This window comes from Betta splendens, chromosome 8 (assembly GCF_900634795.4).
Source record: "Betta splendens chromosome 8, fBetSpl5.4, whole genome shotgun sequence".
NCBI lineage: Eukaryota > Metazoa > Chordata > Actinopteri > Anabantiformes > Osphronemidae > Betta > Betta splendens.
This window is the reverse complement of record NC_040888.2, coordinates 12,584,477-12,607,953: the sequence shown is the minus strand read 5'-3', so window position 1 is coordinate 12,607,953 and position 23,477 is coordinate 12,584,477. Positions and strand designations below refer to the sequence as shown.

At 45.9% G+C, this 23,477-nt stretch overlaps 1 protein-coding gene across 6 annotated transcripts in view; it reads left to right on the top strand.

Annotated features, from left to right (window-relative positions):
- The window catches only part of LOC114861132 (RNA binding protein fox-1 homolog 3-like), a 379,746-nt gene that overhangs the window by 208,693 nt on the left and 147,576 nt on the right, over nt 1–23,477 (top strand). For all 6 annotated transcript variants that reach the window (XM_055510625.1, XM_055510624.1, XM_029160160.3 and 3 more), the window contains exon 7: nt 13,928–14,026. In XM_055510625.1, the coding sequence (XP_055366600.1) occupies nt 14,005–14,026 (22 nt within the window). In that variant the 5' untranslated portion in view covers nt 13,928–14,004. The remainder of the gene's footprint in view (nt 1–13,927; nt 14,027–23,477) is intronic.

Genomic DNA, 23,477 nt, shown 5'->3' with positions numbered 1-23,477 from the left:
TGTTTGTAAAACCGCAGCGCAAATAAATAAAACAATAAGAGCGTGGCCCGCTTCGTGCTATATTGCGTTTGTGGAGGCAGCGGCGCGGCTCCGCCAGCGCTTTTTTTAATGGGTTTCTGAGAACAATGGGCACAGGAGGCAGAAACCTGCAGCCCAACACGCTCCCGTGCGCTTTCTAAAACCCGCGGTCAGGCTTCGACTTCTCCCAGGTTCCACCGGCGGCAGCAGACGGGGGGGGGGGGAAGTCAAATTGCAGCAGTTTTAGGCTTTCACTTTTAATTTGTCACTCCCTCAGAACGAGGCAGGGAATCATTGGGCCAAATGGGTGCACTGCATTGTCTCACTTAGGAGGAAGCTCTCCTCTCGCTCCGTCCCACTTAAAGGCCCGCGGCACCCGCCCGGTGTTTACGTGCAGCGGATGCTTCAGAGCGGGCGACACCTGCCTCCAGGAAAGTTCAAGAGTTTGACACGCTCGTCGCTCCCCGCTGCTTTAAATATCAGCTAAATTCACTGAACGCTGCCATTAGGGCCGGAGACGAGCCACGTGTAATGTATGCCCCCTCATGCAGCTCCCTCATATTCGCCACACACGCCACCTCTTCCCTTCCTCCGGGCGCTGGATTCATCGGAGAGATTAAGAATCCTTTGTCGCTGGACCCCATTGACATTTGAGCGAGCATTAGTGAAATTATAACTGCATCTGGACAATCTCCAGCCACGTCCCGCTGGTCGCGATGCGGCGGGAGGGGGGAGGAGGGGGGGGGGGCGATGCTGCAGCCGCGTGGAGCAGCCAGAAGGGAGCAGTCTTGTGCCTGGAAGTGTTGCGTGCGCGTCTTGTCCTTGTTTTTTTTTTTTTTTTTTTTGCCGCCCCGGCGTGTGTTTCCGAGGTCCTGACTGCGCTGTACGACACGCGCACGGGCCGCGCGGAGACGCGAGTGTGTGCGAGTGTGACAGACTGATTTTGTCCCCTTTGTATCAGGGCGAGCGGCGCCCTTAGTTCTGCTTGGGTGGAGGTACGAAGAGTCACAGTGGGAGGAAAAAAAAAAGGCGCAGCTCTCTTTAAGGCAGGCTTTACCCACTCGAGTGTCCCCATTTGAAACACAGTGCCCAGCTTATCCCCCACCAAAGCACCTTTGACTGGGCCAGCCCCCCCCCCCCCCCCCCCACTACCACACCACCCCCCGCCCGGGGAGCGTGGGCAGACTCAGATGACTCATCCTCAGCCTCCCTTCCGCTGTCTCTTCCACAATCTCTTCCCCCCTTTAACCAAATTTGGAAAGTGAGCGTGTTTGTAATTCACCTCTGCCCGAATGAAGCCGCCCTCCCATCCGAAATGAGCTTCATATACTGTGGATGCGCGACGGCTGTTTGTGCGCCGCCGTCCTCAGTGGCAGCGGGCGAATACGAGTGGTTTGAGGTTTATTTATTTATGCCTTTCAGGCTCTCTTTTCCTCTTCATTTTGGGGCTAAGAAATGGCGAGCAAGTGCCGCTGAGGCTGCAGAGATTAGGTTAGCATTGATTGCTTTATTGGTGTGGTTGGATTGTTTCGTATCTAGGAACATTTGATGTAAGCACAGACATTTGTCTTGTCTCGTGCTGTCTGTGTTTCGTCGAAAGATCATTAATTTCTCTCGGTGCGTGGGATTTATTGGCGATACAAAAACAGGCCGAGCAAATGTTTTTTTCGCTATGTACCTTGCATTTTATTTATTTATTTATTTCAAATTATGAATAGAGATATAGGTGCAGCCTTTGGCCCTGCTATTATCACTCTCATTGGAGCTGTTGCGAGTAATGTTCCAATTTTAATCAACACCTAATTACATCCAATAATGCCCATGTAGCTAATCAGCAATTATAATTACTACGTAGTCCAGCCTACAAAGTATGGATCTGACTCACATACTGGGAGCTCTGCTGCAGCGAACTTTTGGATGTGCAGCAGCATCGATCATAAAAGTCAATCATGACACACATTATAGTAACTTTTTTATGAGGGTTCTGCAGTGTTATGCAATCCCTCCTCCTCAGTTTGATCCCCTTTCCTTTATTTATTGTGCTGAGCTGGTGTTATCCCCTCAAGACCTCATTGTGGATGTGTTTGAGCGTGTCAATACCATACTCTTTTGGCATCAACCATCAATAGTCCACCCATTAAAATGTGGAATTGCTTAACGCAACACAGTAAGATGCATTTCTCTGTATGGAGACGGGTATTTGCAAATAGCCCTCAGATCAATGGTCTTTTACTGCCTTCTGAAACCATTGTCTGCAAAACAATTGGAAATCTTTGGGAGAGTATAGTGGGGGCAGTGTGAGAGGAGCTAGAAGAGGCAAAGCATCCCAGCGCAGCGGCGAATTAATTACCCTTGTGAAGAATGAAGGTCTATGAGATTTGCTTTTTGGGCCATTATCAAGTGACACTGCCAACGATTGTTTGTCCCACTCTGGGTAATGTAGCCCAAACAATGTCTGGCCCAGGCCATCATATGGATCATTAGCGGCTCGCTACGGGACCCCCGTCCTGTGAAGGGGCCCTGCTGGGGGGCCGCTGGGTGCTCTCTCTGCTTCCCGCTACCAGGGGACCGCCGGCCCACGGCCCACAGGAGGACGCGGGCGCTGGCTGCTGCTCATTAGAATGGATGCACTTGCGTCGGGTCATCAGTGCGAGTCCCAGCGGACGGGAGTGCGACTGTTACCGTAAGCGACGGGCTGCAGAGGGACTCCGGAGCGAGGCGAGACGGTGCTCTCAAGTCCAAATAATAAATACCAACATTGTTTTTAGTTTACATTTTTTTTCTTCTGGGGACAGATGGATTTCGCTTTTGGGTTTCTAAGAGCCGGCGATAATGAATTGCTTGTGAGAGGGAGATCCTTCACCCTTTAACAGATGCTGTTGGACACCATCAGCCTCTGCCGTTCACCACGCATCAAACCCGGTCTTAATCATATCCTCGAGGAGAGGCCCCAAGTTTCTCTTTTCAACAACACATGTGGCTGCGGTGCAGCTTAATGGCCCAACTAACTCATAAGGTAGCTGGGGCATGTCCATGTGCATGTGCAGCCCCGTGTCAAAATAATGGCTCGCAGTATTATATGTTCTGCTATTTTGAATGAGACACAGGTGTTCCTACAACTGGCCTTTCTTATTACTGTTATACATCAGCGTAAACCTGATTAGTTTAGAAACATGCTTTGGCTCCTTGATGCCACTGCACAAATGAGAAAACCCGGTGGTTACTGCATGAAAGGTATTCTTGGTGTTGTATGAGGCGGCATTATCCTCCTGATTCCATTCTGTTCATCATCTTTATTGTCACAAGCCTTTTTTTATGCCGTTGTTGCTCCCTAGAACTTGATACTTTATCACTATAAAAATCTTTTGCTTTCATAATTAAAGGCTCCGTGTAAAGGTGTAATGGTGGAATTTGTTTTGTACACGTCTTTAAAGCGTATATGAAGTGACCTTTTAGTGTTGGAGTCGGGCGCATCGCCCTATTTCTCCTCTTCCTTTGTAAGAAACGCGATCCGAACGCCACACATTGCCTGCGCTCGCTCAAATAAGCAAAGATAACAAATGTCACACTTTAAGGCTTTTCCACCCACAAGGTTATATCAGCTCTAAAACAAACAAGCTCACAAAATAAATAAACCACTAAAACGGTTTACCTTCAACCTGTGGTCCAATTTGTTTGTCCAAACAGACATATAATTTAATTCCAGTTCATGTTTTGAATGTAGTGTGCATTGCAAGAGAAACGCATTTCCCCAGCGGAATGGGGAAAGCACAAACAAAATTGGCAAGGTGCTGATGGATTTTATGTACAGAGGATGCATAATGCCCCGTGTCAAAAAAGCAAAGTGAAATTTCCTGTTAAATATGCAAAATCCCGGCTGTCTATTGAATGATAATGGCTCGGCACCTTGTCGCTGGGTTGCTGACTCCGTTGGCTGCGCTTCAAAGGCCTGTTGACTAACTTTGAAAAGACCTTGTGTTTCCTGACTCTGGGCTTTCTAAGATTGGACAAATGCAGCAGAAAGAGGGGCTGTACGAGTGCCAGTCACGGCTTCCCCGAGACGCCGGAGGGATGTCAGCCTTTGAAGTGATAAAGACCCACTGTTTCTCGAGACGGCCGTCTCAGTGTGGCCGAGCTCTGTGATGCGCTCATGTTTTTTAAAAATGGCCGTGTTGCTTTTGGGCGCTGCGCCTCTTTGCCGGGGTCACGTCCCGCATAAGTCGGGCCTGTGAAGTCGCGGGCCTCGCTCGCGGGCTGCGTTTACATTGCGGCGGCGGGAGCGCAGATGAAACGCTGTGATGCGCGCTGATCGGCCACAACAATAGAACCAGGTGTGAATGATGGAAATGCTCCATCCAGGAAAAGTCTATAGAAGGCAGCAACTTCCCTCTGCAAATGTGCAGTATATACAACCTAGAACAATTAAGATCGTAAAGCAGGTTTGTACCGGAGTCCCCTCGGTACGAGAGGAGGCCCCAGCGCTGGAGACCTGGGGCTCTGCAGCTCCTGGCTGTTTCCAGCCTCGGAGGCGTCTCGGAAGCATTCATGCCCCGCGTCAGTGTTGGAACTCGCTAATGTTCTGCAATGTTCCACAATTAACGGTGTCACTCATCCCTATCGATACCATCAACAGGTCCCACCTTTTCCTTTTTTGCCGGAGCCAGTGTTGCCGCCTGTCGTTTTCTGCACTCGCCGGTTGTTATGTCACATGTGTAAAGGCTTAATAAATGGTGTGTGCGGCGCCACTTGATGAAAAATGGGCCGCTCCTTGTAATCAATGCGGGAGCAACGCGAATCCGGCCGGCCATTATTCTGTCGGCCTAATCATTTGAAGAACCGGAGACAAACTACCACCTGTGCTCTGAGCATTGATCATGTGTAGGTATTCTATTAAATCTAATAATACACTTTCTTTTGGCTAAATCACCCTGCACATTTCAATACCAAATGACTTCTGATTCTATTAAAGTGGAACTACTCTCAATTATGTTTCATAGTCCTATTGTCTGATACTAATGAAGATGAAACACTTTCATTTTTCCACTTAATTAGTTCATATTTAACAAAGGTGCTGTGCCATCAGACTCTGAGGAAGCGAAGCCCCCCCCCCCCCCCCCCCATCCACCCTCCCGCCCCCTTCTGTTTTTACTTGCTTTCTGGCACGGCATTGAAAATAATCCCTTTACTTTCATGCTTCTATAGACATTGTGTGTCTGTGTTCCCTTTTTTTCCCATTTTTTTTTTACTCGCAACACTGTTTTAATTTAATTCCTCAAACGAATCCACCTGATCCTCTGCACATTTTTTTTTCTTGAATGAGCTTATGCGTTATAAATGCACTGATACTCCAGGTCCTGTTGGCAGCCAGTGCCAAGGACGGCTAATTGAAGGTGAATTGATAATGCCCCAGCTGTCTCTGTGTTGCAGCCTCATAGCTGGTCTGCTGTGCATGTCTTTGATAAGTAATTCATCTGTTTGGCCTGGCAGCACTGCCTTGTTGCTTTCATGTCACTCCCTCTCCCTCCGTATGAACGCGTGTGTATGTGGAGCCTTGGATGCTCCCTCCCCGAGGCTGTGTGTCTGTAGTCATGGTCAACAGGGGGTGAATCCTCTGCTCTCTCTGCTCTTGCACTCTGGGTCTCTGGGTGGCATTATAGTACTTCATCTTTCTCTCCCAGGCTTCATTCTAATTGGATCCACTCCTGACTTGCCAACAAAAAAAAAAAGAGGAGCCTCAGCGAGTCAGCCACCTTTCCAGTCCCCACCAAAGCCTCAGCCTCGCAGTACAGTCCAGAGACAGTGACTGATGTGACACCCAGAGGTGCGTCTCCCCAGGGTGCCGCTCCCCACACCGCCTCCCCCTGTTGCTTTCCAGCCCGTCCTCCGCTCCGCGCTCGCCCTGGGCCTCACCTCCGTCAAGCCGCCCCACCTTCTTATTTTTGCGGCGCGATTCATTAACATGTTTGAGGTGGACATGGCAGGCCACAGAGCAGCATCTGAATCAATGCCCTCGCCTCCCAATCTGCCCTTTATCATGTTAATATGATTTCCATTGATGGAACGCTTTTTCAAAATGGCATCCCTGTATGGTTTTACATATTGACTTTTTAATTCATGGCCCTCAGTGCCGCATCACTCTTGTTGTGCCGCCGCTGCACGAACGCTCCCAGATCAGAGACGGATGTTGCTTGAGTGTGGAATTGACTTCAGGGCAGTCTTTTTTATTTTATTTTCTTTTTTTCTCCCCCTCCGCTCACTTCGGGTGAGTGTGTATGTGCGCGTCTACGACTCCACCCCTTGTCTGTCTGCCTCCCTGATGGCATGTGCGTCTATTCTCTTGTTAGACCCGAGCCTAAAAGAAATTTCCACTTTAGCTTCGTGTCGCTGGGGCGATGAGTAAGTTGTCTGTTCGCTAATGCTCGCACCAAAATACAACCCAGCCTCAATAGTAATAATGTTTACAGCTCATCCCAATAGCCAATGGAGAATTGCCTGAACCTGTAACATAGCTATAACGGGAAATAGAGAATTTAATGCCCCATAGAGTTACATCGTGCTAGCAGTAAAACCTAAATTTTATTATATATTATGAAGAGCGAAGGATGTCTTTCTTATTGCAGCTCTGTTCTGAAGCCTTCACAGGCCTAGTTAAGATTAAAAGGCCTCTTACACGTTTAATTTAAACCGGTTCACGACTGGTTCCGGAATCTCTGCCGCGTAAAGAAGACGAGCAGTCGAGACGAGTTTGAATTCTCTGGCGCTTTCTTTCATGGGGTTTCTTTAAATAGGTCACAGCTTGTTTTAAGCTTGTGATGTTTTTCAGTCATGTCGGTACACAAAACTAAATAATGCAAACGGTTAATAAAAAAACAGCGTCAACCAGGGAATACGTGTTGATGCCGGGAATTCTGGAGAATTCTGGAAAACTGATTGAGCTGTAGTTGAGTCAGTGTGAGTGTTTTAAGGTAACTTAATTACTTCATGCAAACTCTGCCACAGTGATTTCATATTTATTATCATGTGGGGGCAGCTGCGTCTCCATCGCATGTTGGCTGAGGTTAAGGTGATTTGATTCCACCGCTCTATATGTTAAAGTGTCCCTGTGCAGGACGTTAAAACAAATATTGCTCCCGATGTACTGGAATTAAAAAAAGTGCTTTGCATAAAGCACCAAATGCCAAATGAATGTAAAATGAAAAACTATTATTGAAAATGCACAGAAGTGCCTTCAAGAGAGGCCCAATAGCTGCCGTGTACTCGATCACCACCAACTGTGAGCAACAGTTGTTTAGCCTGATATGAACTGTTACACTACAATAAAACCATTGTCACCGTACCAGTGTTGGATGTGCACAGTTTCTATCATCCAATCGCATTTATGTGTCAGATCATAAAACATTCAATTATAGCCGCAGCAGCAGCATCGGCAGCAGCAACCAATCGCTTCGTCTCTGCTTTGGCTGTTGACACTGAGCTTCAGCCACGTACGTGTGGGGTTCCTCAGTGGAGAGCCTTGCAGATCTATGCTGAGCTCACTGATTAAGCAATGGCTCTTCTCTCCATTTCAAACGACAAGCTGCCAGGGACTTTGGTTTTAAATTGTGCAATTAGTGATCTGGCATGCTTTGCTTGGCTTCAGTCAGACTCAAATCCCAGACCAGGCCCTCGCCGAGGCACAGTCGACAACACATACTCCAAGAGCATTTGTCAGACAAATTCATCTGAGCCTCTACTTCCACTTTGCTCTCTGAGCACACTAACCTCCCTCAAATGTCAGCCAGAGTATTTACCGTCTCACCGGTGGGTAAACAGCAGTGATCCGGGTTAGATAGCACCAGATTTACTGTGATTCTTCTCAATCAGTGCAGATAATAACTCACTGTTTGTTTGATTTTTTTTTTTTTAATATACAGATGCACAAAATTATGTTGAGTGTGCACTAGCCTCTGCCAAGAGTTGAACCAGTCTTTGCATTCACTGTATTAAAATGATGTATTTCCCTGCAGTTATAAATTATACATATATTTACATTTACAATATCCACCTAGGACTGCTACAATAAATCTACATAATCTTGTTGGGTTTACTGCAGCAAATATATGAATTAGGTTGCTCGTTTTAGGTGGCACAACTACAAACCAGCCACCTCTTGATCATTATGTTGGCTCCAAAATGAAAACTAGCTTATATAACATAATTTGTACTGTACTATATAAATAACCTACGCTGGAATAATATTCGGCACAGCTTAGATAATAGTCTTAATATTTAATTTCCCCCTTTGATGTTACGGCTGGCTACATTAAAAGTTCAAGAAGAATATGGTAAAACTTGTCATCACCACCAAGATTCATTTGAACATGTATTTTTAATGGAGTCTTGTAGGAGTCAAATTTCCACAGCTCTGAGAACGGCTTTCATTTCAGCAGTAGTTTGTTTCATGTCTAAAGCCGAGCATCAGGAGTCTAGCATCTGACCAGCTGGGATTTAATGTGCCTTGCTGATAGATGAAAAACTTGCTAAGTTGCAGAAAAAAATATTCTGAATTACAAGTACCTTTCGCTCCCCCCCGCTCCCCCTCCTCTTTCTCATCTCGCATCCAGAACTACAGCTGGATACTAAATATAATTTTTCTGGTTGGCGGAAACAGCAGTCATCTGCAGAAATGGCAGTATCTGTCGTTTATCACTGCTGTATTTGCAGTGGTAATTAACTTTTTAATGCTGGGAATTCTGATATCTATTACAAATTAGCACAATTTTTTTGTGTGCTCCTCATCAGGGACACAGCAAACACATTAGAATGTAAATTTTCCCTCCGCAGCTAAGCTCCGGCTCGGTGACAACTGTTGAATCGCCGGCGCAATCAGAGGCGGCCAAACAGCCGCATTCGAACATTTATCCACAATGGAAGAAAAAATAAAACGGCTGAAATCGTGGCCCAGTTTTTAAGTCTTTCAAATCTGAGACTGATTTCACTGGTGCACGTTCGTCCCTCAGGAGCTGGAGCTGTTGTTAACAAGGACGGTGGCACAGGCTAAAACCTCCTGCCAATCTGTGTGTCTGCTGTTTAATACACTTTACCCCATCACTACTGGCACAGTTTGAGGTACTTGTATATTGTACTACTACATTTCTACATTTAATTAAAGTATCCCATACAAGTACTGTAGTTCAAATGAACTTTTCCCTCAAGCTGCAACTGTGAATCTGTCCTAAACATATTAATAAACCATAATGCATGTTTTAGTCCTGTAGATGATCGTGCCTGTCACTGAGTGATGGCGGCGATGTTGAACTGACTGGTGAACATCAGTGACAAGTGTGTTGATGTCCGTGAGGTGGGAATCACATCACAGGTGTTCGTCATGACAACCTCACGCCATAAGTGATGCTGATCTGATCCATTAATCAACGTGCTGGCAACACCCGGCCGTACGGGCGGACCGAAGCCCTTGTGCGCTGTGATGTAATATCCAGAGCTCGATGTGTGGGGGATTGAGAAACACCTGCATGTTTCATCCGCGTATTCCCACCAGGCTAGTTTACCAGTTCTCCCAAAGCAAACACCGCAATTACAGGCGCTGTCAGTCACTGTCAGCTGTATCATCAGTGATCAATCCAGCCCGTTGGACTCAGGACATTAGACATGAACATACATGCAGGGGAGGTAAATCCTCCCCCAGCTCCCTGGCCTGCTGTTCATTCAGCCTCCTCGCTCCATCGCAGGTTGCTGTTTCTCCAAGTGACATCTTTTCGTGATTTTCTCATGTGACAAAATGTGAAGCAGCTGGCGCCATAAAGTTGTGAACGGAAACTTGTAACCCACACCAATCAAACTGAGACTATAGACTGACAGTGTCTTTAAAGGTTGTTTTTTTTATTTAGTTGTCTACATTGTTGCAGCTTTAAATATATCTTATCATTTTTTGTCTGAATATATTGCGCATGAGCTCGACATACTGTACAGTAGCTTCTGCACAGGAAGTGAAGCATAAGTAGCATATCAGCCACAGCAGCTGCTTTCGTCCTCCATCTGTGCCAAAATACACAGTGTTTACTTACGCACAGTATATGTATGAAGCTGAGTCAGGTCAACACCGTGCCCCTTATTTCAACAGTTTTGAGTAAAGGGTGGGTCTCGGGGGGCAGCCGGTGATACTGCCCCCTCTACCCCTGGATGTTCTTAGCACACCCCTGCATGCTGGGACCGTTAGGAAATCAATAAATGAAAAAGAAGCAAAAGAGACAAGACGCTAGAGTGGAAGCGTAAATGGCAATACACGATCACAAAATAACTCCGGGAGCGCGCTGAACACTGCGGACGGATGGAAATAAGAGCCTCCGAGGCTGGAGTTTTTCTGCTAAGTGAACAGTTATCACAGTGTCAAAGCTCGGAGGGTGAAAAAAAAGGCCCTAATAGCCTCATTCGTAACTTTCTTTCATTGTGGCTTCGGTGCATGTGCGTTATTCGCATTCGCCCCCGTCGCCCTCGCGCCGCAGATAGAGATCTGAAACTGGCGCTCCGCAGGGAGCCGGGGTGGGGAAGGACTCTGTTAGGCTACGGCTACAGGTCCCCACCTGCACGGCTCCGCCGCTGCGCTCCGGCACCGGGCGAAGAAACAGCCGTACACACTGACCTCAGAGCTGTTGTTTAATCACCAGGGCATTTTAATGGCTTGTCAGAGTAATGAAATATGGTTGGAGGCTACCTGGTGCAAACATTACGATAAATCCCTCTCACACAAGCCTACGCAGGGCTTAATGGTTATAAATCATCACTTTGGGGAGAGAAAAATGACAGCTATTAAAATAATGAATGGGATGATTAATTTTTCACATTAAAGATTAAAAGATATTAGAGGTATCATCAGATATTTGAGCCGCCGTAAATGTTTGAAAGTGAGAGCTTATTTTCCGCACTTTATGACACCCTCTGTTTCTCCGGTGTCATCCCGGTTTCCCCTCTCTCTCTTTTTTTTTATTTTTTTACTTTATTTTATTAATTTTTTTCCTCATTGCTCTGTGCTGGCTGGGCGCGCCCGCCGACACAGGCATTCCTTACACCTAATTTGTGCTCTTGTAAAAGTGCTCTGAGGAAAAGCCTTGAAGAACACTCATTGCTTGAGGCAGTACAGGACCCTCTCAGCCTCTCTGCAGGGGCTCCTCAAGGCTCTCACCGACATTATTTCATACCTCTAAAGCTGTCATACCTATAGCCTTTCGCAAGAAGAATAAGAAGAGCTGGCCGGAGCTAGTTTGCTTTGTTTTTTTGGACATTTTTCACATGTTCTCGTCGGTTTCCCTCAGCTACATCTGTTCGGTTGCGGGCGCTGATTAGTCAACTTTCTGCTTTGAAATGCATGTCAGACAAAGGCGGTATATAATAACACGCGCTCACTGAGCTGGCATAAATCCTCATGTATAGACAAACTATGACAAGCTTTCTCTCTCCGTAAGATGGCTCCCGGGAGAAGGTGTGTTAGTGCAGATAGATTCCTAATTCTGCCTCTACTTCCAGGGGACTCGCCGCCTTGTTCTGGCATATATCACCCAAATTGCGAGGCGAAAGATTAGAGAGGAGAAGCGTAATTAGAACATTAATAACTATACATGTTAGGGAACATAAGTAATTGAGTTTTTTATGATGAATGAGAAGGTAAACAAAAGGCAGGAGAGTGAGCGGTTCAATTAGACAGTCCGTGTCGAGCTCTATCTCAGCGGAGACGTCAACGTGGGCTTCTCCCGCCGTTGCCCAATTATTTTCGTGTTCCGAGGCAATGATAGTATTGCTTGTCCATCTGCAGCCTTCAAAGGGATATTCAAATGGTCTCATTGAAGCAACTGTTGGCAGGGAATAAATTGTTGGCTGGATTCCTTTCTTTTTTTTCTTTCTTCACGCTTTCGGAGCAAAGCCAGGTATTTGTGCAGCTAAAGTTATTTACAAAGCGGTGAGAAATCTTAAAGGCCTCCTCCGGCGTTTTTCCGTGCCTCCCTCCCTCCCTTTCTTTCTTTTTTTGTTTTTTATTTCGAAATCTCGCGTCCGTGGTTGTGTTTGCAGTTTTTGGGTTTCTCGCCCCATCACGGGACGGGCCGCCCAGCCCTCCCTCGTGCCCCTCCGGCTCCTTTTTGTTGTCCGCTAATGATCCAGGGACACCAAATAAAGGGCCTCTCCAACAAAATGGCCACCTTCGCTGCCCACTTATATCTCAACCCTCCCCTCTCGAATCAATTCTGACATTTCATTCTGCCCTTATAGAAGGTAATGGTGCATTCAGAGGTTGTTACCGGTAATGTTGAAATGGTATTGCTTGGTTTCATTGGGCAGACGTACTGTAACCTCCGCTGTAGGATGGCTTCAGCTCCTCTCCCTCGCTCAGACTGAGACGCTGGTATTTACCGGCTCCACTATCTCGTTGGCACAAGTGGGAGCAGTGTTTTTCATTTTGCTGTTAACAAGTAACCAACCAGTGTTTGTATTTTCCTCCTACTCTTGTGTTCACACAACATGAAGTGAAAACACCCTTTTAAGTCGGCTAGTCAATATGCTGTTTCTAATATTTTATTTACTGCCTATGGGCTGTATATCAGAATGTGCTAAACAACTGTTTCGTTTTGCAGTCATAATCATGTAGCAGGAAATCACAGAGCCAGATGTCTGGCCCTCGTTTTACAGCATTTATGTTTTCCTCTGAGTTTATGTAAAATTCATCTTCCCTGTTTTATTTATTCCCCCATTTTCACAGACTCAACAATTAGTCAATTCCCAATCAACAAGAGAAAAGAAATTGCTTTTAATTACTTTTGATAAATGACAAATTGTGTTGGCTTGGCTCCCTGCAAATGCTTAATCAGGTCCTGGGCGGGGTAGGGAGGCGGGTACCGAGAGAAGGGATTTCTGCTGGGATGAAATCAATGCGCTTTCTCTGCGGTTCACCGACCGGGCTTCTGGGCAACAGCCAACCTGAGGCCTGTGAAGACACACAAGTCAGCAGAAAACCCGCCCGCTGTACGGGAACAGTCGCACACGCGGAGGCATGAACATGCTGTCATGCTGAAACGCACGCTCCACCGACGGACGCGTAGTCGCTCACATTAGATGCAAACAAATGCACGTTCATACACAATTATAACTTGGTTCCTTCCTCTGTTACAAAACTAATGTAATCACAGTCAGATAATGTTATTACTTCATGTAATGACATCTATTGTAAAATGAACAAACCTCATGCATCAAATATACCCAGCAGAGTCATTACAATAACCTCTACCATTATTATTTTTCAGAGACATTGTTTTTTTCTTTGTCATTTTGGGAATTTCTTAGCACTGGTGGAATAAGTGTTCAGGTACTTCAGCTACACACAAGGAACAACTACAAAAAGTTTCACTGCAACTATTTCACAAACAACAGCCTGGAGTCCTGTCATCACACGGCGCCTGTCAGCTCCGGCACCACCGGGCTCGTACAAAGACCAAACAGAAAGCGAATCTGGCAACCGGTGTTAGCTGGAGACGCTGCACGCGCTGGCTAATCGATACACTGTACGGTTGCTTGTCAAGATAAAGTTGCTGCGGGGGAACTTCCCGCGGTGATACAAAGTGTTGTTTCTACATCTCAAGTGCTGCTACATTCCGCTTGTCTGTACGGTTAGAATCGAACTAACGAGATGCACCTGATGCTGTTTCTAAACTTCAGTGACGTGTTTTTTTTAACATTTAGCAGTTGAGTCCAGTTTTATGCTAAGCTACGCTAACAACAACGCTGGCATTGACTCTTTTGTATTCCTTTAGTAGTTTTGTGTAGCGGTTGAGGTACAAACTGAAACAAAGAATGATGCAGCTCCTCTTATTGACTAGTAAACTACACGTCTTTTGACTGAGCTTTTCTCATTTTTCTGCCTCTGCAGGGTTCATTGCACCTGTGGCAGCAGCAGCCGCGAGTTGAGTGACCCAGCTTCAGCCAGACCGGCTTCCTTACCTGTACATGGAGACCCCCAGCTGGGCAGGTCAGTGTCTCTGCGAAACCCTCGCGCGTGTGTGAGTTTGTGTCACGCTCTGGACACGGGTCTCTCGTACGCGTACAGTACGAGTGCAGAAACTTCCTACCACTCCTGTGTTTTTTTTTTTCTTTCTTCCATTCATGTTTCCTCAAGGGGTCGTCCCTGTCGTGTCACCGCTTTCTGTGCCCGTCTTTAAAATTCATCTCTGCTTCCAAACGCGGTTCACTCTGAATTCGAGACGCGCGTGTTCCGAGAGCCTCACAGACCCGTTCTCACCTGGCCGCGCTCCGAATGCCGAAAGCTCCGGAGTCGGAGGAAATGGCTTCACGCCCTCTCGCTGTGAATGCGGCCTGGCTGTAATAAAACCTGTATGCATGCGCGCCTTACTCTCCCCTACCCGGCCATATTGTGCTAATGCGTGCTGGTTAAGTAGCGGAAGACTAGAGAAAGACTCTTATCCATATGCCTGAGAGCCCAGGAGCCGGGGTGATTACTCCCCAGAAGGAACCCTCTGCTTCCTTGCCCATCCTCCGTGGAGCCATATAGCAGGTGGCAGTGAGGATCAATGGGCCTCCACCATTAACTCCTCTCCACTTCACATCTCCAGCCTCATCTCCAGGGGGGGCCCACGGGGCACACGGAACGTCTCGCTGCAGCACACCGGGAGAAATAGGGACGTTTTCCATTAGTCTAATTGCTCGGTTATAGTTCTATATTATTGCCGTGATCACCACTGTGGCTCGGTAATGATGGACCTCCCGTGCCCCCACGTATAGCTGGTGGGTGTTATGGCTCCCTTGTCGCCGCACATTGAAACTCCAGTTGCAGTGGGTGTAGGAGGAGAGAACGGACCTAAAGCTGATAAGAAAACAGCGGCATAAACAACAAAAGGAGGGGAAGACGGGGAAAAAAAGCTCCTCAAATGTTTTGATGTAAGGGTTTAATCAAATATCCTCGGCTATTTACATTCTCAACAGGTGCAGCGCTGGACTGATTTATGGGATAAACACTGGAGTTCTAGTGCTTGTTCATTTGCTTCCACTAAAAACTGGCAATATGGGGCTAATTTGCAATAATTTGCTGCTGCTGTGGCCACTGGTTAAGAATGTTTATATAATCATGATATAATAAGAAAAATGAAAATGAGTTTTTCATGCAGTTCAGGCCCTGTCAAACACAGCTCACGGACTTGGTAAATGATAATTACATTCCTCAAGCACAGCATTACATTTTAGCCTCTTATACGGACTTTGTTCACGGTAAATGGGGAAGAATTATTCCATTTTAAGGTGCTATAACCCAGTATTATTCCCACATCTGTGCTCCCTCAGTACAGTAGAAGCTTTTCTCCCCCATCAGCGATTACAGCGAGAAGTCTTCCATCAGTCAGCAGATGAGGTGAGGATTATAATGAATTCATTTATCCTCAAAGACTTTGCCTTTCTTCTTTCTGTTTATATAATATCCCATTAGCATACTGTAGTCTCTCATGATCCAGACATTGGAAAAGCTTTAGTTTAAGCCACGGCGGACTAATTGGTGCTAAATACTTCACCGCTGACCTGTAGCTCTCCCTACAGGTCTGCACATAAAAGCCGCTTTCTGTTTTGGATTTCCTCTCGTACAGTGGGCTTGTTACTGATTATCTCGCCTTGTATTTCTTAGAAGGGGAAAATCTTTGGCCGTCGTTCCAGTTTTTGTGTTATTGTTTTCCTTTTTTTTTCTATTATAATAATTTTTTTACAGGTGTGCGTATTGATCTTTGCCTTTGCTGCGGGGAAGTGTGCTCACTTTAAAGGGCCCACTGATGTAGCGGAGCTTATTAAACAAATAGGCCGGAGAACAAGGCCACAATCACTTTGAATCATGGAAGAGGTTGGCCGTCTTAAAGCGCCGCAGTATCAAATATGAAACGCTCTGCTAACAAGGTGTGTAATCTATTTTAATCAGATCATATTTTATGAAACAAGGATAAGGTTGAACTTAAGTAAGAGAGAAAGATGGGGATTCGGAGGGCTGGGGAGGGGGTTGTATTTCCAAATTGAATGTGACGGCCAGGGACCATGACTGAATTTTACATGCACTACCAAATGGTCAGCTATGGTTAACTTTAGGGGGAGCTGGAGCCTTGCTGTAATGGGAGGCTAATTCGGGGCCTAGAACGCCTGACAGGCTGCAGTGCAGAGCTGGAATATGGAGAATGATGCACGTTAGAGGCTCTGGGGCTGAAGTAAAGGTTTGTATTCGTCTGCAAATTGCTGGATTGCCGGAGGATATAACAAGGTCAACAGCGGCGTCGAGCACTCGCCTGCGTGTGCACAGACAGTGTCACAGATATAAATACAATACGGAAACACACTCGCCTAAACGGGGAGACTCGCTAACTGGCACAAATAAAGTGTTGCACCGGAGTAACTTCATGTTGTCATCGCGATTCAGGCCATGATCCTTTTTATATAACTTTACACAGCCTAGGTTCATAGGCAAGTGTCTTCAATCATGTTTCTTTGCCTCTTGCACCATAAATTGTTTCGGATCCTGTGACACTAGACTTGGTTATGAATATATGAATAAATATTTATATACACACTCCAAAGACCTTAGGAAGCTACGCTACTCCAATAATGTAATGGATAGAGAGATATTATATACTGCGCTGGGAAACTCCATTTGTCAGAAAAGCTTTGCATGGATTTTAATGATCTTAAGTAAACTTCCAACACCAAAAACATGTTAAATTTGTGTTTCTAACTGTAGTTGACAGCGTTCCTTCCTTCCTGGAACAAACTAAATTCCCTGCTGTTATTGTAAATAATCAGAAAGACATGCACGCTGCTCTGGGAAGCACCGCTTCCAGGAAAATCTTTCACCATTAACGTAGAATGTCAGCTCATAATATAGGACGCAATCATAAAAAAAACCCAGGATATGTTAAATGTTTATATTTTAAAATTGTCTTTGACAGTGCTGATTAGAGCTCTTGCTTGCTTAAAAAGTCCTGCGCTGTCATGGGAAATACCGCAGATATTAATAGATATATGTTAACAGATCAGATATTATTCATGGGTCTGGGAAGCACTACTTGTTAAAAAAGCTTCCTTTGAACAAGGCCAGAGAATTTCCCCTGATATCAGTCACTGAAGCAGCTCTAAAAGAAAGCATTTAACAGTAAAACTGTTAAAAATCGAAGCTGACAAGTGGTGTGCACTGTAGTTCATTTTCCCTGTATTGTGTTATGGTAAATACCTTAATGAATGTCTCTGTGTACCCAAGGCTTTTGCCATCACCACAGGCTTGATGAGGGAAAAGGCGAGAAGAGGAGGAGGAGGAGGAGGAGGAGGAAGAGCAGCAGGAATTAGAAGGGTGCCTGCGTCTTTAAAAGCTGGATGGAATGAGGGAGTGGGGCGGACGGGTGGCTGGCAGGATTGTGCTGACGGCAGGGCTTTGGTTCAGAGCATGCCCATTAGAGGGAGCCATAAATCCTGGGCTCTCTGGGCCGGGCTGTGTCAGCAGTCCACTGAATGAATTGATTTTAAACGCCACTGAAAAAAAGAGAAAGAGAGAGAGAGAGAGAGAGAGAGAGAGAGAGACCGAAAGAGAGTGACTATTTAATTCACCCTCCGCCAGAAGCCCACACCCCGTTCCACCCCGCTTCTCAATTCAGGACTGTCATTGAAAAGGGGGAGGAGAGAAGTCTAGAAACACTGAAACTGTCACCAGCAACAAGCCCAGGGCTACGCAGCCCCTACGCGTTTGATTTAAACAGGAGGGAAACACACAAACCAAATACATAATCTTAAATTCCATACAGCATTTGTTCTCTCCCACCCCTTTAATTTTTCCTCTCGCCTTTTATATCTCTACAAGAGAAATGAGACATATCATAAAAAAGAGGGAGAAAAAAGGCTCGGCGGCATTTGAAATTCAAATGTGTTGGATTTTGAAATTGATGTATGTGTTTATTCATTTACGAGCAGCATCCATGTGTGCATGCATTTATATATTATCAGCGGCAATGAAACGCTGAATAGAAGGCTTGTAGCCCATCTTTCTCCCCCCCGTGCCCCCTCGTCTTTGTCTCTTCCTTGAATGGCTGCAGTGCTACGATCAGCATCGCAAGCGACTGTGCTGGAGTTTTGGCTGCTCATAAACACATACGGTATCTTTGCCTACTTCCTGTTTGACACATCGCCGTGTAGCTACCTGTTGGACTGTCTTCAGGACCAGGAAACGTGCTCTGTAAAACAGTGCTAGGACACGTGTGCACTGTTTTACACCATTAGACCCTGCTATTGTAACGTGTTAGGGATTTATTATGCTGTTGGGAAGCCAGACTCTGTTAAAGGTCCGTATTATTTATCGTTTTGGGAAACTGCTGGCGCTATCACGAACTTCATTCTAAAACAGGAAGACACTTCTGAAATATGATTGCTTTATGGACCATGTATGGCTGAAATTGTCCATTGTTAGGAAAATGATGCTTAAGCAAAGGCCATAATGGGCAGCTGGCATGCACGTCATAAATAGTCGACCACCCCATGGGTCCTGTTTGTGCCTCATAACAGAGCTCTTATCATTTATTTAGTTTTGTCTCCACTAGGTGTCATCTCACTCATCAGTCAGTGGTGCCATACTAATAAGTGTAGTTTTAGTTAACATGGGAGCCCTGAATTAGAACGACCAGATCTGCTGGCGTAATTCTGACATGATTTCTGGTTTTGAAGGTGGCGTTAGACGGGGGGGTGTAGGGAAGCCGGGCCGCGTCCTCCCCGGCTCATTACGCTGTTTAAAGAGCCGGCGCCTCAGAATCACCTGCCCAGCTCCACGCATCAAACGAGCTCAGCCACCAGGGATCATACATCAACTTCAGTCCCTGCGGCCTCACTTTTTCACCATTCGCTGCCCAACGCACGACTCTCACATACAACCCACGCGGCGAAATGTGCAAAACAGCGGCGGCCGCTCGTCGAATACTAATGTCACACCTGCTGCAAAAGGAATAATGTATTAGTTACAAACCGGCCGTATGCTGCTATGCATGTGGCCGTGAATTTAAGCGAACACTTCCAGTGAGCCTGCGCCACCTCAACATCCCTAATACATGGCTCCCCTGCATGTAAAAGTACACTTTCTCATGCCTAATTACCTACAGGCTAAGGCATGAAGAGGGCTCTGCGTATTACTACAAAGATTGCGAGGATATTTCACTTTGAAAAATGGCAAAGCACACAGGGCTAAGGGCTTGATTACAAGGAGTGGGGCACACAGCCTCTACATCTTCCTTCCCTCATTTCAATTATGGCTGACTGGAGGCACGGCACTGCCACCGTCCTCAAATAAAACTAAAATATGATAAAGCTGAAATATCAGGCCGGGGACTGCTCCAAGCCTTGAGCCATGTAAGGCGCAGATACCCGGCACGTAATTACAACATTTGCCAATATTTTTTTGACGGGAGATTCAACATGGATATGAGTGAAAGGGAAAAGGGAAGACATGAAATGCGTTTATGACACATGATAAAAAGCACATTTCATTTCGCCCTCCCTATGGATAACAGGAGACATGCCTGTATAGATCTGCAGCGGCTCTCCCCCATGTAAAAGCGTCGGGTAGTGGTGTTATTTTTAAGTTGCGCGATCATTACTCATGTGTGAGACGCATGAGCTAAGAGAGGAGCCGCTGTCATAACAGAACGCGGTGAGCATCGAGAGCGCGGAGTAAAAAAAAAAAAAGCGCATCATTTCCTCTTATATGTCCCATGAATAAAAAAAAAGCCATTCCTGTATTTGAAATAAGTCGGAATTCCCCGTAGAAAGGCAGATCAGCAATCCAGACAGCAAATATTTATTTATTTCTTTTCTCTTAATAGAGAATGGGAAAGCGCCACAAAGCATATTCAACTCACGTTCACCCTTTTAAACAGTGCCCTCGCTGACCCCCCAGCAGATGGGAGTGATGCGCGGTGTGTCCGCTCTCCCTCGCCGCGATGCTCCAACAAGGTGGAGCTCCTCCGGCGCCCGCATTCCCCCCGGGTGGCCCCTGCACCCCGGGTGGCCCCTGCACTCCGGCGTTGCTCGCCATGCTGCGAACGCCACACAGGGTCAGCGTTTCGCACGTCCAGCCGTTCCCCAGGAAATCCCAGCCGGCGTGATGCAAATCCCCCCCACCACGCGGGGAGCATGAGGGTGAATGCAAATTGACAGAGGATTTGCACTGAATGTAATCTATGTTAGCACATTTTAAATTTAACCCTTAATTGCTTTGACAATTGTCTTGACTCAAGCACTTTGTTTGTCGAGCCCGAGCTTATAGAGTAAACAATTAAGCAATTCAAATGAGCGGGAACGCTCTCATATGTTTGTGTAGCGAACTGACATGTCACCTTTAAACACAGTCATGCAACTTTCATCTCTTCATAAATGAAGTGATGAGCTCAGATAAAACAGTTAGGCCCGATGATCAAAAGTTACTTTTCTACATTCTTTTATTTTAAGTATTATTTCAAATTAAATGAAAAAAATAATCTATTATATAAAGTATATACCCTCTCATATACTGTACTCTGCGATTTTATTTAATGCTGCATTCAAAGCCAGATATTTGATGCAATTTGTCTGAGTTATATAAGGCATTTTTGAAGTATGCTACTCACTATTTTGTAGGTTGAAGTACAAAATATATCATTTTGTGGCTCTGATCTTGCTCATTAAATGTGAAAAATAACTGAAGCCTTTTCTTCTTCCTCTGGCATGATTTACCGGACTCACTGGATCTCTTCAGATTCAGAATCTCGGGCTCGGGTTGTCCCCCCCCCCCCACTGCTGGACTGTTGAAGTAGCTCAAGCACCTGCCTTTCAAAGTGAAGGAGGAAATGTTTTACTGAGGGAAGAGCCTCTGCAGCAAAATCACGAGCAATTCCGCCCCCTTCGCTCGTCACAATGTGGGGGATTCAATCAAAAGTCTGCCCTGTGACCCGTTCTGCAGGAAACAAACAGCGAGCAGGAGTCTCCGAAGACCAAAGCCATCAGTGGAGGGTGGCCGGCGCGTGAGCTAAATTGTGGCACTTTTCTGAAAGCTTCCATCATAGGAAAATTGTGAGTTGTCGCAGTGGAGAGTGACTAGCATGGTTGTACATTGATACATTGATGCAGCGAATCCCTCGGACAGTGCAGTAAAAGTGCTGAGGTTGAAATTAAGCTGTTATCTCTGGCATGTATCACTAGGGAGGCAAGAAGCAGTGGTGCAAAGGCAGCAGCCTGTTTGCTTTACAGTTATTGCCTCTGCATGTCTGCCCGCGCCTCGCTCTCCTCGCGTTCAGACATCTTAAACGCAGCCCGACGTTTGTTTCTGATCTGCGCGAACACAATACCCCCCCCCCCCCCCCCCACTCCCAGTTTCAATGGAAACAATGATCGCAACATTTACCACCACACACCATCCCTATTTCAAAAAGCACAAAAAATAAGGTCATGGCCGAACAAATCCACTGCCTGATCTGTTAGACTTTGGTGTTTTAAATATTATTAGAAAATGGATCACATTTCTATTCAAAACAGAACCAGTTTGGTAAGAATTTAGCAGAAGAAAGTGGGACTGTGGTGCATTTTCAGCAGCTCGTTAGTGTTTTGTCCCCGTTCTTAGATCCTCATTGTACTGTATTAACCAAAGCCTATGAAAGCTGCCTGCGTATTGTGTGAACTTCCTTTTTGTTGTAGCGTGTGTAAATGGTGTCTTCCTGCGGCAGGAAGGAAAAACATGGCCTCGTTGGGGTCATTAAATTATGTTAACATCAGCTTTAACCGAAGTTCCCCTTTCATAAAATCACCATACATTTTCATAATTGTTGCGTGTATTTACCCTGAGCTGGGCAAACGCGCCTTTTGATACACGCCTTTATTGCCCATTTCACGCTTCGTGACAACTGTAAGCTGCTTCCATGTTTCCATTACAATGTTCTGTACATTAACATAGTAATTCCATCAGTGCTACAAAATCCCCATGTTGTACTCACTAGTAGGAAGTGTTCATTTTATATTTACTTTGTTAGCAGTTGTGTTTCTACAGATGTGCTCCAGCAGCTCCCAGTTGTATTTTCTGGCTATAGGGTAAGAATCAGCGTAAGTTTATGTAAAAACAAGCCTTGTCCAGGGTGGATTGGCTCAAGCAGTCCTGTAACCCTTAACATGACAAGTGTGATGGATGGGTGTTTTACCACGTTTTGCAGGAGGAGGGCGCTGTTGTTTCCATTCAGTCAAAGAGCCTAAAGTTACGGAAAGAGTCGAGTCTTTGCAGAACCACAAATCTCCTTAGTGTCTTGCACTACAGGCATGTTGGTCTCATTTGTTTACAAGTGAGTTGAGAGTTTCACAATAAGTGTAACAATGATGCATAAACCTTAAGCCCAACATTTAGTGGATGTGAAAATGCAAAGAGCTGCCCATTAGTCTTGAGAACGTAGCAGATATTCCAGTCCTAACCCTGCAAAAAAAAAAAAAAAATCCAAAACATCTGGACTTTGTGTGCTTGTTTGCTGATTTTCTTTGTGCTAGAGACAAGTTTATTTGCTGGAAGTTCGGCATACTCGGCAGCCATGTTTGTCTCCCTCTGGTGCAGTGAGTGAGGGGAACATAGGTGCCGGTTCTGTCATGCAGCGCTGACACTCCCATGAGTAATCTGGTGCATGATAAACAGAGGGTCGAGGTGTCACGGGAACACCTCAGCAACTGGCACAAGGGTAATTACTCTTCCTGTGTGGGTACAACTCAAAATTTTTGAACCTTTTCTTTCTCCAATCATACTTGATGGATTGAGTAGAAGAGGGCGATCATCTGGTTCTTAGCAGGCTCACTGAGCGTGGTAGGCCTCTGTTGATTAATGATATCTGCTGCAAGTCACCAAAAGCGGAAATTAAGTATTTCTGTTTAAATGCAACATTTGTCTCCTTTGCTGGTGTTGAGAAAGGCATTTGTCAAAATCCCCTGGCTTTGGCAAAAGGTGGATTTCCTCTGGGAGCACGCTGGGAATTACTCCCTACTTTCACATTAATGGCATTCAGTGTTCCTATTTTATACCTTGAATCTACTTTTCACCCTTTCACCTTTATGATGTATTTTGAATATGGAATTGCTCACTTTTAGAAACCCTGAGCAGTTTGACAGTTGAGGGTTAAGTGGGTTGGGCGCGTTTTCCAGAAAGACGAGGAATGACCTTGCCGGTGTGGGAGGAAGTGATTCCTGATGGCATCGCTGTCTGTGGTGGGCACCTGGGACGGGTTCTGGTGCTTTCACTGGTTGAGTTGGGTTACCATTTGTGCTGATGGCAAGCCCCGCCATGCTGGAACAGAACAGACTCTGGCTCCTGAGGAGACTAATGGTTACAGGGCCTGGCCATCATCCAGTACTGCCCCAGCCACTGCCTCTCCTGACGCTGGGATATCATTACCTCCAATGTGTTA